The sequence below is a fragment of the Tamandua tetradactyla genome, chromosome 5 (genome assembly GCF_023851605.1).
Source record: "Tamandua tetradactyla isolate mTamTet1 chromosome 5, mTamTet1.pri, whole genome shotgun sequence".
Taxonomy (NCBI): Eukaryota; Metazoa; Chordata; class Mammalia; order Pilosa; family Myrmecophagidae; genus Tamandua; species Tamandua tetradactyla.
In genome coordinates, this window is record NC_135331.1 from 159,685,598 (window position 1) to 159,702,732 (window position 17,135).

Consider the following 17,135-nt stretch of genomic DNA (forward strand, 5'->3'; position numbering starts at 1 on the left):
TCTGAGCTCATGCCCAAAGCACTCTCCACCAGGATAGTGGGAGGCATTTGGTGGTTTTTCACACTTATCATCATTTCTTCGTATACTGCTAACTTAGCCGCATTTCTGACAGTGGAGCGCATGGAATCCCCCATTGACTCTGCTGATGATTTAGCTAAACAAACCAAGATCGAGTACGGAGCTGTGGAAGATGGCGCAACCATGACTTTCTTCAAGGTAAGTCCTATTTGTTACCTAAAATGTATGTATTAAAATGATAAAGCACAAATAAACCTTTATCCATTCATAAATATAATGGCAGAACAACATTCCTATTTGTGCAGAAAAATCAGTAGCATGAACCTCAGGGCATGGAGAGGTATACTACTGAATGTTCATGCAATGCAAAACCTTTTAGTACTTGAAAACAGTAAGAAGGTTTTGGTTTTCAGGTATTCTATTCTTGGTTTGGAGAAAAATCTGCTCTAAGGTAATGTATTTTGTTTTATTTTTGTCCAATGTGTGTGTATCTTTGAATGAAAAAAAAAGTGAAGCAATATACTTCTTGAAAATTGAATATAGGAGATTCAGACTCTGCAAGGCTCGATTATTCTAGAAGATTAGAATTATTACATGATCTATACATCCATCAGTCCAATATTCTGGGAAGCACAGTATCTGAAAATGGCCAAAGACATTGAACTTGCAGTGGTTTACAGTAGACAGAACATCTAAATGGAAAGTTGCTTGTGCCAAGTTTCTGGCATATACAATGACTTGCCCTCCCCCCCCTTTTTTTTTACTATTCTTCTATTCTCACTCTGGCTAATCTCACTGGGTCAGAGGAGTCCAGATTGCAATATTCCATTTTAGGAAGTCAATATCATTTAATAATTCTTCTGTTTTAGCAAGATTTTTATATGTTTAATATTTGGGGCAAATTGTTAAGCATATGTATTATATTTCATTGTCCAAACAAATACATTTGGCAATTCAAATATGCAGCCAGAGTGGTAGATTTTTCTTCATTTGACTTAATCTATAAAATAAATTATTTCATCAAGCATTTATTGAATGCCTATTAAGTTCCTGAAACTCCACTGTACATTGAATATTCTATATCAAATAATATTTAGTCCTACTTTCAAGGTTATTTTAGTTGGAGACTAAAATGAGAAGAATAAACCAACAATCATAAACCTGGGGCTTATGTGGCTTAAATGACAATTTTACCAAATAACTATGCATAGTGATAGGGTCATGAAGGATACCAAATTCCCAAAGAATGAGATGGCTTTGATAGTTTAATCATAGTTTATCCCATTTTAAAATTTTAATTATTTTCAAAGTGAATTTCTCATTTGGCTGAGTTAAAGACTGTGTGCATATTTTACATTTTTAATTAAAAAATCATTATCATTTAACCAAATTTTTGAGTAGCCAGCTATGAACGAACCATGAGATATGATGCTCTTTAATCATACTAATTACATTTATGAATGTTTCCCAATAGAATATTTAGAATTAGTTAGAGTTGGTCTTTCTTATGCCGTTTTGTTTTTTTTCCAGAAATACACCATTAAAATCACCAAATATACATTGTCAGGGAGTACATATAAGACATGTATAAATTATTACAACATCCACGAGACATCTGAAGTTGAGTTTGTAAAAAAACACCCAAAAGTAACTAACTCAGGTGATTTGAAACCAGAAGTGTTTATGTCTGTTTCCACAAGTATTTCAGAGTTCTTATTTCATTTTTATTTTCCAGAAACCTTGAATATCTTATTTCAAAGTTCTTATACACCATTAACAAAGTGTTATCTTTGAAAAGCCAATCCAAAGCAAAATTCTCTTTTTTTTAACCTTTAGATCATTTTTCCTTTTTTTAATTTTTTAATTTTTTTTTCATTTTTAAGCTTATTTTCTCTCTTTGTCTTTCCAAATTTCTGTTATTTTTTAAAAATTCTATTGTTCTCCCAGTGTCATTTTGCTTTCCTTTCCTTTTTCTTGCTACTGATCTTTCTTATTCCTGCATCTCTTATTTTTTCTCACTCACACATGAGTGCTTCTATGGGAGGAAAATGACATGAAACATCTTTCCACTTCCAACAGTGCAGAATATATTTATTTTAATGTTGAAGCCTCCTGGAATTTACCCTAGTCACAATGAAAACCATACAGTGATAATTGCAAAGTTTACTGTTACCTTATGTTGTTAATTTTATTACATGGTGAATTCTAACTGTTGAAATTAGTAAAGCCAATAGAACATACAAGGACACATTAAATGTTTGTTTTTCTTTAGTTATTTTAGGATAGCCCTAGGTGATACTAATTTCAACTTCATATTTTTAACTTGTTAAACTAAATATTTATTCTAGCCACTGATATGAAATTAAAAAAAAGAATTCCCTGGCAATCTGGGATCCAAATGAATGTCTGCTTGCTTTGAACTGCAGACTATCATATGTGCTCTCTTGAAATCTGATATCATTCTTTTATTTTTTTATTTGACAGCAACACCTACAAACACTCTAGGAAATACCATTAAAGTATTGACTTCTAAAGGACTTTCCATCTTGTTTTTACTAATTTAACAGGAACCTGCCTTTAGCTAATTTTTGTGGAATATTCAGTTCCAGAAAATTATTTTAAAGAATGATATAGTATTAATACTACAAAGAAAAGCTTACTCAAAACTCTTGGCTTTAAAAAAGATGTATTCAGTATTACAAAGACACAGGAAGAAAATCACATAACATTCTCCACCATCAGATAATTCAGTTTCCAAAGAACATGCTTCTCTAGCCATTGGGCTCATATGTAATTGTTTTCAAGAAGTTCTCTCTTTTTTCCTTCTATATCCATTATATTCCATATATATTCTCCTCAGTGATAAATGTAACGCTTTCAACCTGGCAAAATAATTCAGAATTCAATAGATGCTAGTTGTCCAGTGTTATTCCATGAAAACATATAATAAACTGTATTGTATCATAATATGTTCTCAGTCACATTTAGATAATAAAATAACTGAGGTCACAGAGATTTTATGAAAGCAATAACGGAGGAGTCAAAGCCTCCTTTTTGGAATCTGGAAATTCTGTGTACTAGAACTGAAATCTCATCCAGGGCTGAACACTATACAAAATGATACCAGAGGTTAAGTGACTTATTAATTATGAAGGCAATTACCAAGGGACTCATACTTTCAACAATAAAAGTAATAACCAAAGATATAATGTTATAACCATCATTATTCAAAAGAGCATGTGGTTTAATCATTTCGACTCGCCCATACAACCACAAGTGTTTGATCATACTAAGTTTCTAAAAAATTTGCCTTAAGCCATTAGGCAAATCCAGTTATAGCATATTTTTTATAGTCTGCCACTTATTCTGATCTTATCAGGGTAATGATCTAAAATTAAATTATGCTAGCGTGACAGTATAGGGTTTTATGTCTGAATTACTAGTGTGGATGCCTGCAGTCATTTTCTTTTCATTTTTTTTAAGCTTGAATGATTCTTGCTATTTAAATGTCAGGAGAATATAAAAAATTTTCAATTTGAAGGATACAATGTAAAAAAGTTGGTAGTATATTTCATGTGCATAATTAATGGGCTTGAAAATACATAGCATTTATTAGACCTTCTCATATTTTCAAAACAATTCTGTAAAATAATTTTGTTATTTTTATTTAGAAAAGTGGTGGTAATGCAATTATATTTATTATGAAGAGATCTACCTATTAGAACAGTAAATTCTCCAAATGGTTTCTATCCTGTACTTTTCACATTTAAAAATGTTTTCTGAAATAAATGTTCATTTGTGTGTTCCTATATTTGTGTTAAAACATTTTAAAGACTTCATTTCGTGTTTATAGAAATCTGACATGAAAAAGTGTTTTACAGATGAAAAAGATCATTTAAAATTAATTTTGAAGTTTAGATCTCTGTGATCTCCAGTCTTATTCTTGAAATGTCTTTTGTAACTTTTTATAACAAATTATCTAGGTAAGCATAGTCATCGAAAAAAGTTTCAATAATTGTCACCAAATGGATAGAAATTGTTATCTCTTTTAAAGTGCACCATATTTACTATCACACAGATCAAATCATTTTCCACTACCATCCAGAAGGAATTTTTTGACAATATTTTACTAAGAAATTCACTGTGTATTTCAGTTTCCGCATTGCTAAAGCAAGTGCCATGCAGTGGGTTGTCTTAAACAACGCAAATATATTGGCTCATGGTTTTGAGACTAGGATAAGTCCAGATCAAAGCGTCATCAAGGCATGCTTTCTGAAGACTGGCATCCTGGGGTTGGCTGCCAGATTGCACCTCTGTCACATGGCAATGCACATGATAAACTCTCCTGGTCTCCCCTTTCTCTTCCAGGTTCTGTTGACTTTAACTTCTGGCTGCTCCCTCTATGTCATTCTATCTCTGTAAATTTTTCTACAAGTGCTTCAGTAATAAAATTAAGATCTATTCTTAACTTTAGGTCACACCTTATCTGAAGTTATCTCATCAAATGATCCTATTATAAGGGATTCACACCCACAGGAATGGATTAAGTTTAAGAACACAGTTTTCTCTTTTAAAAAAAATGTTTTATCCACACTCCATACAATCCAACCTAAGTGTATGATCAGTGACTCCTGATAATATGACATGGTTATGCATTCAACACTACGATCCATGTGCAAATAGTCCTGTTTCTTCAAAAAACATCCCTTAGCTTTTATATCCCTCATTGACATTTAGCTTTGGTATAATGCCTTTGTTATAATTAATGAAAGAATATCACAATGTTATTGTTAACTATAGACCTTTGTATTCATTAATTGTTTTTCCCATATACCACCTTATTATTGTGACATATATTTGTTCTAATTTATGTAATAAGTCTCTTATATTTGTACAATTAAGCCCATCATTGTCCACTCTAGGTTTCACTAAGTTATACAGTCCCAGTTTTTATCCTCTAGCTTGCCTTCTGGTGACGTACACGACCCTAGCCTTGCTCTTTCAACCACACTAGCACTCAGCTTTGTTAATTGCACTTACAGTTTGTGCTACCATCACACAATATTTTGTTATTCTGTTCTGAATATTTATAATCAACCTTATTAAACCTTCTGTACTCCTTAAACATCTATTGTCCAATCTCTACCCTTTTTCTATCTCCTGATAACCAATACTCTTGAATTAAACTCTGAGAGTTAACTCATTATAGTTAATTCATATTAGTGAGATCAAATAATTTCTGTCCTTTTGTTTCTAGCTTATTTTGCTCAGCATAATGTTCTCAAAGTTCATCTACATTGCTGCATGTATCATGACTTCATTCCTTCTTATAGCTACAGTATAACATTCCATTGTATGTATATTCCACAGTTTGTGGATAATCTCAGTTTGCTGGCTTAAATTTTTGGTGTACTTAAATGACTGAAACAAAATGTGAAGCTTTATGTGATTGATCACCAATATGAGTATTCAGTCTAGTGGCTAATAATTTTACTAAAATTTTCATCTGTACTTACTGCAGTGTTTTAATTTTTCATCAGACCCCATTTCCATATATCTAAAAGAAATATTTCAATCAGCTTTGTAGCCTACATGGCAACATTTCCTTCTCTTTTGGGTTCCATTTCAATTTCTTACTTCTTGTAACCATCTCCCTTTCTCCTTAATTATATTCTACTTAGAAAGGACCCCAGTGATAGGATTCAGACCCAACTTGACTGAGTTGGGTCACACCTTAACTGGAATAGCCTCATCTAAAGTCCTACTTATAATAGGTTCACACCAACAGAAATGGATTAGATTAAAGAACGTGTTTTTCTGGGGTATGTACAGCCTCAAATCTCACAAGTACTATATATGCAAGCTAACATTTCCCCTTTTAAACATATTCATATATATATGTACATATATATAATCAGTGTTGTTAATTATGTGTGCAATGTTGTGCTACCAGAGATTACCAAAGTATTTCTATGGTTCCAAATACGAACTATGTACATAGTAAGTGTTAAGGTTTTATTTCTTATCCCCCTCCCCTTCTATGAATTTGCTTGTTCTAATTATTTCATATCAGTGAGTCATGCAAATTTGTCCTTTTGTGCTTGCCTTATTTCAAGCAACGTGATATCTTTATAGTTTGTCCATGTTGCATGTATCAGAATCTCATTCTTTTTTTTTTTGCATGGCAGATGAGAACTCTGCCTGCTGAGCCACCATGGTCCACCCACTTCATTCATTTTTGAAACTGAATAATAATCTATGTATAATGGATTATTATATATATATATATAATATAGATATTCTGAACATTTACTTACAATCAAAATACATACACACACACATCATATTTGTTTTATCCATTTATCAATTGATGGACATTTGGGTTGTTTCTATCATTTGGAAAATCTGAATAATGCCATTTTGAACATCAACTCCATGCTTTAAATTCTTTGGGGCACTATACCTAGAAGTGAGATTGCTGGGTCATGTGATAATTCTGTACTTAACTTTCTGAGGAACTGCCAAACTGTCTTCCACAGCAGCTGTACCATTTCACATTGCCACCAGCAATGGATGAGTGTGTTCCTGTTTCTCTACATCCTCTCCAACAATTGTAATTTTCTGTTTTTTTTTTTTTTTGGTTTAGTATTAGCCATTCTAGTGGGTGTGAAATGGTATCTCATGTTTTTTTTTTTTTGTAGTGCTCTTAAATTGCAAAATTGAAAATCAATTTTTTTCTTTTTACAATATATTTTTTCTTTATTAGAGTAATTGCAAGTTTGCAGAACAATCGTGTATCATATACAGGATTCCCATATACCACTCTAATACCAACTTGTGTTGGTGTGGAACATTTGTTACAATTGATGATAGCACAATTTTATAAGTGTACTATTGACTAGAGTCCAAAGATTAACAATAGGGCTTACTATGTAGTGTAATTCCATGGGTTTTTTTAAAAAAATTATTCTGTTTTGATATATACAATCCAACATGCCCCCTTTTAATCAGTCAGATGTGTATTTCATTGTTGTTCATTATGTTCACAATGTTATGCTATCATCACCACCATCTATTTCCTCATTTCCTATATTCCATCATTTCCCTCTCCTATTCCCTGGTAAACTATATTCTAGATTCTTGCTCTATGAATTTGCTTATTCTAATTATTCTAAATGAGTAAGATCATATAATATTTGTCCTTTCGTGCTTGGCTTATTTCAGGTAACATGATGTCTTCTAGGTTCATCCGTGTTGTTACATGTATCAGAACTCCATTCCTTTTTATGGCTGGATAGTGTTCCATTGTGTGTGTGTGTGTGTGTGTGTGTGTATACACACATGCACACATATGTAATTTATCCACTCATCAGTTAATGGAAACTTGGGTTGTCTTAGTGTAATAGGCAGAGTTCTCTAGAGAAACAGAAGCAATGGAGAAATCTGTAAATATGATAATTATAAAAGTGTCTCATGCAAGATTCCAAAATCAGTAGGGCAAGCCATGAGGTTGGCAGTACAATAAGTTCCTCGATGAACTGCAGGAGAGGATGGCTGGCTGAAAAAGTATGAAACTTCTCTCTTCTTCCTTAAACATCTTCAACTGATTGGATTCTCTCATTGTGGAAGACATGCCCTTAGATGATTGTAGGTATAATCAGTCACAAATGTAGTCAGCTGACTGATGATTTAATAAAACAGCCATGAAATATCTTTGCAGTAACAGCTAGGCCAGTTCTTGCCTGACCAGACAACTAGACATCATCACCTAGCCAAATTGCTCCTGAACCTCACCATCACAATTGGTTTGCTTCTATCTTTTGGCAATTGTAAATATTGCTGCTGTGAATATCAGTGTGAAAAATCTGAGTCCCTGCTTTCAATTCTTTGGGGTATATACATGATAGAGAGATTGCCAGGTCATATAGCAGTTGTATATTTAGCTTTCTCAGACACTGTCAAATTCCACAGCAGTTGCACCATTTTACATTGCCGTTAGCAATAATTGACTGTTCCTATTTCTCTACATCCTCTTACACATTTACTTTTCTTTTTTTTTTTTAAAGCAGTCATTCTAATGCATGTGAAATGGTATCTCATGGTGGTTTTCATTTGCATTTCCCTAATGGCTAATGACATTGAGCATCTTTTTGTCCGTTTGGTATTTGTATATCTTCTTTGGAAAGATATCTGTTCAGGTGTTTTGCCCTTTTTAAAATTTAATTGTCTTTTCATTGTTGAGTTAAAGGATTTCTTTATTTATTCTGAATATTAAACCTTTATCAGATAGGTTTCCAAACATTTTCTCCCATTATATAGTATGTTATTTTAGTTTCATGATAAAGTCCTTTGTGTAACAATTTTTTTTTTTATTTTGATGAGGTCCCATTCACTATTTTTTTTTCTTTTGTTGCTTGTGCTTTAATGTAAAGTCTAAGAAACCAGCACTTGTCACAAGGTCCTGAAGATGCATCCTTATGTTTTCTTTTAGAAGTCTGATAGTTCTGACTCTTTCATGTAGGTTGATCCATTTTTGCTTGATTTTTGTATATAGAGTGAGGTAGATGTCATCCTTTATCTTCTGCAAGTAAAGATCGTTTTCCCAGCACCATTTGTTGAAGAAATTATTCATTCACAATTGATTGTTCTTTGTCAAAAGTCAATTGGCCATAAATTTGAGGTTGATATCTGAGCTCTCAATTCTATTCCATTGATCTATGTTTGTCTTTGTTACAGTACCACGCTGTTTTGATTACTGGTGACTTGTTATAAGTTTGAAGACTAGGGAGTATGAATTCTCCAACTTTGTTCTTTTTCAAGATGGCTTTGGCTCTTCAGGGCTCCTTACTCTTCCCTATAAATCTGATGATAGGCTTTTCCATTTCTGTACAGAAGGTTGTTGGAATTTAGATTGGGATTGCATTGAACCTGTAAATTTCTTGTATAGAATTGTCATGTTAATGATATTTAGTCTTCCAATCCATGAATAAGAAATATCCTTCCATCATTTAAGCTTCTATGATTTCTTTTTACCATGTTTTTTGTTTTGTATGTGTGTGCATGTGTGAAAATGAGAATACACATAATAAAGCTTACGGGATGCATGTGTAAAGTCCTTTACACCCTAGTTTAGATTTATTCCTTGATATTCAATTATTTTACTTGTTATAGTAAATGGACTTTTGTTCTTGATTTCTTCTTCTAATTGTCCTTTGCTTGTGAATAGAAAAAGTACAGATTTTTTTCAGTGTTGATTTTATATCCTGTGCTTTTGCTAAATTCATATATTAGCTGTAGGAACCTTGTTGTGTATTTGAAAGGATTTTCTTATATAGGATCATGTCATCTGCAAATAGGGAAAGTTTTACTCCTTCCTTTCCAATTTGGATATCTTTTATTTATTGTTCTTGCCTAATAACTTAGGCAATTATTCCAAGTATGGACCCCACTTAATCAAGATGCATTATAGTTTTAAAATGCTGTTGGATTTGGTTTATATGTTTTTTTTTTTTGAGGATTTTACATCTATATTCATAAGGGGTATTTGTCTGGAATATTTTTCTTATGGCATCTTTATCTGGTTTTGATGGTAGGAGGATGCTGGCCTTGCAGAATGAATTGGGGAGTGTTCTCACTTCTGTATTTTGGAAGAGTTTGAGCAGAATTGGTGTTTGGTAAAATTTGGTCTGGATTTTTCTTTGTTGGGAGGCTTTTTATTACTGATTCAGTCTCCTTTATTAGTAATTGGTTTGTTAAGAGTTTCTGTTTCTTCTTGAGTCAGTGTAGGTAGTTTATGTGTTTCTAAAAATTTGTCCATTTCTTCTAGGTTATTCACAGTATACTCTTACTGCCACTTTTATTGCAGTGGTTTTGGTAATAATGTTCCCCTTTCAAGTTTTGATTTTAGTTATTTGTGACCTCCTGTTTTTTTCTTCATTAATCTAGCTAAAGGTTTGTCAATTTTATTGATCTTTTCAAAGAAACAACTTTTGTATTTATTGATTCTTTCTAATTTTTTGTTCTCTATTTCATTTATATCCACTCTATTTTTTCTTATCTCCTTCCTCCTGTTTGCCTTGCATTTAGTTTGTTCTTCTCTTTCTTCCAGTTTCAGGTTAAGTTTCTGAGTTGCAATCTTTCTTCTTTTCTAATGTAAACATTTAGAGCTGCAAATTTCCCTTTTAAGCACTGCCTTTGTTATTGCATCCCATAAGCTTTGTTATGTGTATTCTCATTTTCATTCACCTCAGGTATTTCCTAATTTCCCCATGTAATTTCCTCTTTAACCCATTGGTTGTATGAGTATATTGCCTAATTTTCAGATATTTGTCAATTTTCCTTTTCTTCCTCTGTTATTGATTTCTACTTTCAGTATTGTGTGGTTGTAAAAGATACTTGCATGATTTAAATATTTCTAAAAAATTTATTGAGACTTGTTTTTTGACCTAAGATATGGTCTATCTTGAAACTGGTCTATGTGCACTCAAGGAGAATGTATAAAAGGTAAAGTAAATTGGGTAGATGGAAATACTAGTGGTCAATGACAGGGAGGGGTCAGTGTATGGTATGTATGAGTTTTTTTCTTTTTTCTTTTCATTTATTTTTCTGAAGTGATGTAAATATTCTAAAAAATTATCATGGTGAGGAATACACAACTATGTGATGGTATTGTCAGCCATTGATTGTGCACCATGTATAGAAAGTATGTGTGTGAAGATTTCTCAATAAATAAATTTAGAAAGAAGAATGTATAGTCAGTCTATCTTAGTTGAGTGGTCTATAAACATCTGTTAAATCTAGTCATTTTAGTGTATCATTCAAGTATTATATTTCCTTGTTGGTTCTCCTGTTTAGATCTTCTATACCTTATTAAAAGTCTCCTGTTATTAAGGTAGTATGCTCAATCTCTCAACTCTGTCAGTATTTGCTTCATATATTTTGGTGCTCTGCTCTTATTTGCATATATGTTTATAATTATATCTTCTTATTGAATTGACTCCTTTATCAGTATGTAATAACTGTCTTTGTCCCTCATCACTGTTTTTGACTTAAAGTCCATTTTATTTGATATTTGTATAGTTACCCCAGCTCTCTTTTGGTTAGTACTTGCATGGTACAATTTTTTTACCATTCTTTCTCTTTTAACTTACTTGTATCTTTCAATTTAAGGTTAGTCTCTCATAAAGAACATATAGTTAGTGCATGCTTTTTTTATCCATTCTGCAAGTCTGTGCCTTCTGACTCAGGAGTTTAAGCCATTTACATTTAAGGTCACTACTGACAATACAGGAATTTCTTCTGTCATTTTACTATTCAGTCTTTGTAGTTCCTATACCTATTTTGTCCTTTAATTCCTCTGATAATGCCAACTTCTTTGCTTATTTGATATTTTATATTCTACTATATTGAATGCTTTCTCATTTCTACCTGGACATATTTTTTTCATATAATTTCCTTGTGGTTACCATGGGGTAACATTTAACATCCTATGCAAACAACCATAGATATAAACTTGACCTCCACAGCATCCTAGTACACTTCTCTTCACCCCGTTCATTTCCTCACCTTTTTTATACTTGATACAACTTATGTCTTTGTATATTGTATGCCCCAAACCATAAATTCTTTAATACTTTTTATGCATTTGCATTTCAGCACCTGTAGGGAACAAGAAAAATGCAATTCCAAAAAAATACAACATATGTTTATAATTACACATGTGATTAGATTTACCAGAAGTCTTTATTTCTTTATGTCTCAGCAAACCACTCTCTTACAGTCTGAAGAACACCTTTTAGCATTGTTTGTAGGGCGAGCCTAGTGATCATGAACTTCCTTAGCTTTTGTTTATCGGAAATTCCTTAAATTCTCCCTCGTTTTTGAGAATTTGCCAGAAATAAAATTCTTGGTTAGTAGTTGTTTTCTTTCAGGACTTGACACATTTCAACACGCTGCTTTCTTTCCTTCATGGTACCTGATGAAGATATTAGCACTCACTCTAATTGGGACACATAACATATTATTTTTCTCCTGCAGCTTTGAAGACTTTCTCCTTTTCCTTTGAATTCAACAGTTTAATCAGTATATGACAGGTGTGTTTTTCTTCATGTTTCCCTGTTTGTTTTTCTCTGGACTTTCTGGATAAAGATATTCACATCTTTTGCTAAGTTTGGGAATGCTTTGTTATTATTTTTTAAATATCCCTTCTGTCCCTTTCTCACTTTCCTCTCCTTCTGGGACTTCCTTAATGTTGTATATTGTTATGCTTGATGGGGCCCCATAGGTCTTTTAGGCTTTTTTTCATCTTTTTAAAATTCTTTTTTCCTTCTGCTCCTAAACCTGACTCATTTCAATTCTCTTATGTTCAAGTCGACTGATTCTTTTTTCTCCCAACTGCAAAGTGCTATTGAAACCGGCCTGGGAGTTTTTCAGATCTATTATTATTATATTCAACTCTAGTAGTTCTTTTTGGTTCCTTTTGAAAATTTAAATCTCTTTACTAAGATTTTCATACTGTTCATTCATTATTTTTCTGATATCCTTTGGTTCTTTCTCTGTATTTTCATTCACCTCCTTGAACATTTTAAAGATCCTTTTTGTAAATTTTTTGTTTGGTATGTTCACAGGCCTAGCTTTCTCATTGGTGCTGTCTAGATTTTTTATCCTCTCTCTTTGGAGTGCCATCATTTTCTGTTACTTTGTTTGCCCTCTTTTGTTGCACACTGTACTTTCTAATATTTAAAAATGTTAACTCTGGGATTTATTCCCTGAGATGTTGTTTTTTTTAATTTGTAACTAGCTAGTGATATGAAGGAGATTTTCTTGAGTGTCACCATCCTTTCAGGAAAGTCCACACAAGGCAAATGCTAAGTGCAGGGTCTTTCCTATTATTTCTGGGCCTATGTCTTGTCCTGGGCCCTCACTTGTTATTTGCTTTGGTGTTCCCCTATTAACAGGAGTTTGAATACCACCACTATTTTGCAGCAGACAAACCTCTGTTTTGCAGGTATTTAAAGCAAGTAATCCTTTGGCCCAGGCCATCCATCTCAGGAGTGTCTTATAGTGCTTTTTTGTCCTCTCAAGCAGCTTTCACCTGGAGGGCAAATTCTGGGAATGGGGCACAATGGAGAGGAGTTTCTCACATTAGCATTTCCCATCCAGAACAAGGACAGGTACCTACAACGACTGCACAGACCTACTCCAAAGTGCCCTGAGAAAGGGGATCAGGAAGGGTACAAGGAATTTCTTCTACAGCTCCCCAAAGCTCTGATTTCTTGATCTCTCCAGCAAATGCATCTTTGAACTCTCCCCCGCAGCTCTGAGGAAGCGTAATATCTTAAAGTCTCCTCAGATACGTTTGTCACAGTGGGTTGGATCAATGGCTACCCTCAGAGCTGGGTATCCAGTGATCCAAAATTTTTAATCAAAAGCCATGATCCATGGATAAGTGGAATTTTGTATCACTTTCTGTCACCAGCGAACCAGCCAGGGGGCTCACCATATGGAAGCCTGCTGCAGGGGGTGGGGGCAGGTAGGCACTGGTTTCCACAAACTGGAAAGAACATTTTATTATCCTCCACCATAATTTAATAGCCACTCCCTCTTTCATGGATGCTGTACAGTGTTCTGCTGTTTCAAATACATCAGTGTATTTGAAAATGGAGTTTTGAAAGAATTGTTTCAGACAGTTCGTGCTTGTCTAATAGAAGTTTTAGTGGAGAAACTTAACCCTAGAGCTTTATACTCTGTCATCTTCATACAGTCCTCTCTCTCACAAGTTATATTTTTTTTATTAGTGGTCTAAAAATATTGGTTGTGGGTAATGGCTTAGTTACTCAAAAAAAGTAAGGTTGGTGTTCTTAAAGTGCTACATTCTTATTAGTGTCAAATATGTTTTGTTTTGTTTTTTTTTTTTAATCAGAAGTTGTGGGTTTACAGAGCAATCATACATGAAACACAGGATCCCACATATCATCCTATGATTAACACCTTGTGTTGCTGTAGTACATCTGTTTCAACTGATGAAAGCACATGTTGAAAATTATTAACTTAAGTATAGCCCATGGTTTAACTTAGGGTCTACCGTTTGAATTCTGTAGTTCCAAGGATTTTAAAATATTTTATTCTTGTACCATATATCTAACGTAATTTTTTTTCCTTTTAACCACATTCAAATATATAATTCAGTGCTGTTAATTTCATTCACAATGTTTTCTATCATTACCACCATTCGTTATCAAAACATTTACATTGTCTCAAATAGAAATTAATACATTTCAACCCATAAATCCTTATTCCCTACCACCACCTTATCACCTGGCAATCTTTAGTCTAGATTCTAACTCATGAGGTTGCTTATTCTAATTATTTCATATCAGTGACATCATATAATATCTGTAATTTTGTGGATGGCCTATTTCATACAACATGATGTTTCCAGGGTTCTTCCATGTTGTCACATGTTTCAGAACTTAATTCCTTTTAATTTATTTAATTTATTTTATTATTTATGGCTAAATAATATTCAATTGTGTGCATACCACATTTGTTTATCCATTCATTGATTTATGAATGCAGGTTACTTCCATCTTTGGGCAATTGTGAATAATGCTGCTATGAGCATTAATGTGAAAATACCTATTCAATATTTTCTGCTTTCAATTCTTTGGGTATATACTGAGTAGTGGTATTACCACTACAGGGTATAGGATAGTTCTATACTTGGCTTTCTGTCCATTTTTTTAAGTGGGTTGTTTGTTTTATTTGTTATTAGTTGAAGGCTTTCTTTATATATTCTGGATATTAAATATTTATAGGTCATTTGGTTTACAAAATTTTCCTCCATTGTGTAGATTGTTATTTTACTTTCATGATAGCATCATTTGGCATGCAAAAGTTTTCTATTGTAATTAGATCCCATTTGTCTATTCTTTCTTTTGTTACTTGTGCATTGGGTGTAAAGTCTAAAACAACATCGCCTAACACATGGTACTGAAGCTATTTCCCTATGTTTTCTTCTAGAAGTTTGATAGTTCTGGCTCTTATATTTAGGTCTTTGACCCATTTTGATTTTTGCCTAAGGTGTGAGGTAAGGGCCTACTTATATTCTTTTTCAAGTGGAGATTCAGTTTACCTAGCACCATTCTGAAGAAACTTATTTCCCAATTGAGTGAATTTTTTCTCTTTGTCAAAAATCTGTTGGCCATAAATACAAGGGTTAATTACTGAGTCAAGTCTATTCCATTAGTCTATTTGTCTGTCTTTGTGACAGTAGCAGGCTGTTTTGTTTGCTGTTGGTTTATAATAAGTTTTAAGATTGGGAAGAGTGACAAAGAGTGACAAAGACTTTCTTCTTTGTCGAGATGACGTTGGTTATTTGGGCCCCTTAATTTTCCATATATATTTGATGATTGTTTTTTTCTATTTCTGCAAAGAAGATTGTTGGAAGTTTTATTGGGATTGCATGAATCTGTAAATCATTCTGGGTAGAACTGACATCTTAACAATATTTAGTCTTCCAATCCATGAACAAAGAATGCCCTTCCATTAAATAGGTCTTCTGTGATTTATTTTGCAATATTTTACAGTTTTCTCTGTCCAAGTTCTTCACACCCTTGGTTATGTTTATTCCTAGATAAGGTATTGTTATGTTCTTTTTAGTGACTAGTATGGTTTTGATAGATATTAATCACATTTGAAATAAATATTTAAACTAATCCTTTATTATGAATTTGATGTGTTTACATGGTAAAGGGACTATTTTACCCATAGAAATGAAGGAGGTAGCCTTCCTTCCCCTTTCTTCATCTAACACACAATTTATTGTTTGTGGTGCCTGATCCCATGTTTATTACAGGGATTTGCATAAGGCCTACAGGAAACCCACACCATTTTACTATGTTCCCATTGGAAGGAATAAAATGGTGCCTTTGAGTAAAGCTGCTTCATCAGGCACTAGTTTGGCATGCCAAGTTACAGCCATCAATAGTGAAACAGCAGATGTGAAGGCTAGTTGGCATCAAAGCATATGAGCTGATGAATTTCCTATGGGAAAGAAAGTGCTTCATTACACTTTCTCTGTACTAAGAACATTGGTTCTATCAAGCTGTCTGTAAATTAGAATATAGTGGATTTTATTACCTTAACTTTGCCAGAGTAAATTCAATAGTTAAAAAGTAAGCCATAACATCATTTAGGGAGTTATAAGATGTGATTAGAGTTTCAGTATATTTGAACTTGAAAGGAGCAGCAACTTTTATTTCAGAAAGTAGCTTCTCTAAAATGTCTGAGGGACAGAAGTTTAGTCCCTCTCCAATTGTTACATTTTCAATATGTACCAATGCAACTTTGGGGCACTTTAAAGAAAAAGAACTTCTGTAGTTGACTGAAGTGTGAAATCTAAGAAACAATGTTTTAATTGCTTTGGAAAGCAAATGCTGAAAGCTGCTGCCATTCCAGAATACACTGTGGTTTTTGTCACCCATTCCCCATCCTCCACTCTGTTCAGGGACCACTCATGCTCTTTGTCATTTAGGATGGCAGCTCACACACCGCGTAGCACCCTCATCAATCTTAGGAGACAGGGCTCAATAGGGAATGAGAAAACTCAAAAGTCAGTTAATAGAGTGATGTTGAGCTGGCATGCCAAGTGTTGGAGAATGGATAATAGTTGTCACCATAAGAGTATATAGCCACTGGGTAGTTTACATTTGAAGGAAATTCTGGAAGGGCATATTTTAAGACACAAGAAATAGATTGAAATAAGTATAAAAAAGTTTACACTTTAAAAAGGATGCTTTAGTTATTTCCTTAAGTAATTAAGAATAATCAAAATAAAAATTCTATTTCTTCTATTTAAATAGGAAAACTAAAATGTCAGTTGGTATTCCTAAAACCAGCATGCAAACAACAGACTTGGTGCAGCTCATTCTTTGAGGAATACATATTCATTGACACTGTGGCTATGAAAGATCCATTAGACATCCTGTTTCTTAGTTTTCTTTTGGTGGTGGTGGGATGGTGTCAAACTTTAGAGTATTTGAGTATAAAACATTTTGTCTTTATTCCTTTGTATAGTTCGTTAATTAAATTGTGAATACCATGAAACTTTTACTGGA

General features: G+C 33.3%; 1 protein-coding gene across 18 annotated transcripts in view; it reads left to right on the plus strand.

Annotated features, from left to right (window-relative positions):
* GRIK2 (glutamate ionotropic receptor kainate type subunit 2) overlaps positions 1-17,135 on the plus strand; it is a 1,225,242-nt gene that overhangs the window by 1,096,627 nt on the left and 111,480 nt on the right. For all 18 annotated transcript variants that reach the window (XM_077162495.1, XM_077162496.1, XM_077162509.1 and 15 more), the window contains one exon: positions 1-216. This exon is cut by the window's left edge and continues 2 nt beyond it. In XM_077162495.1, coding sequence (XP_077018610.1) covers positions 1-216 — 216 coding nt within the window. The remainder of the gene's footprint in view (positions 217-17,135) is intronic.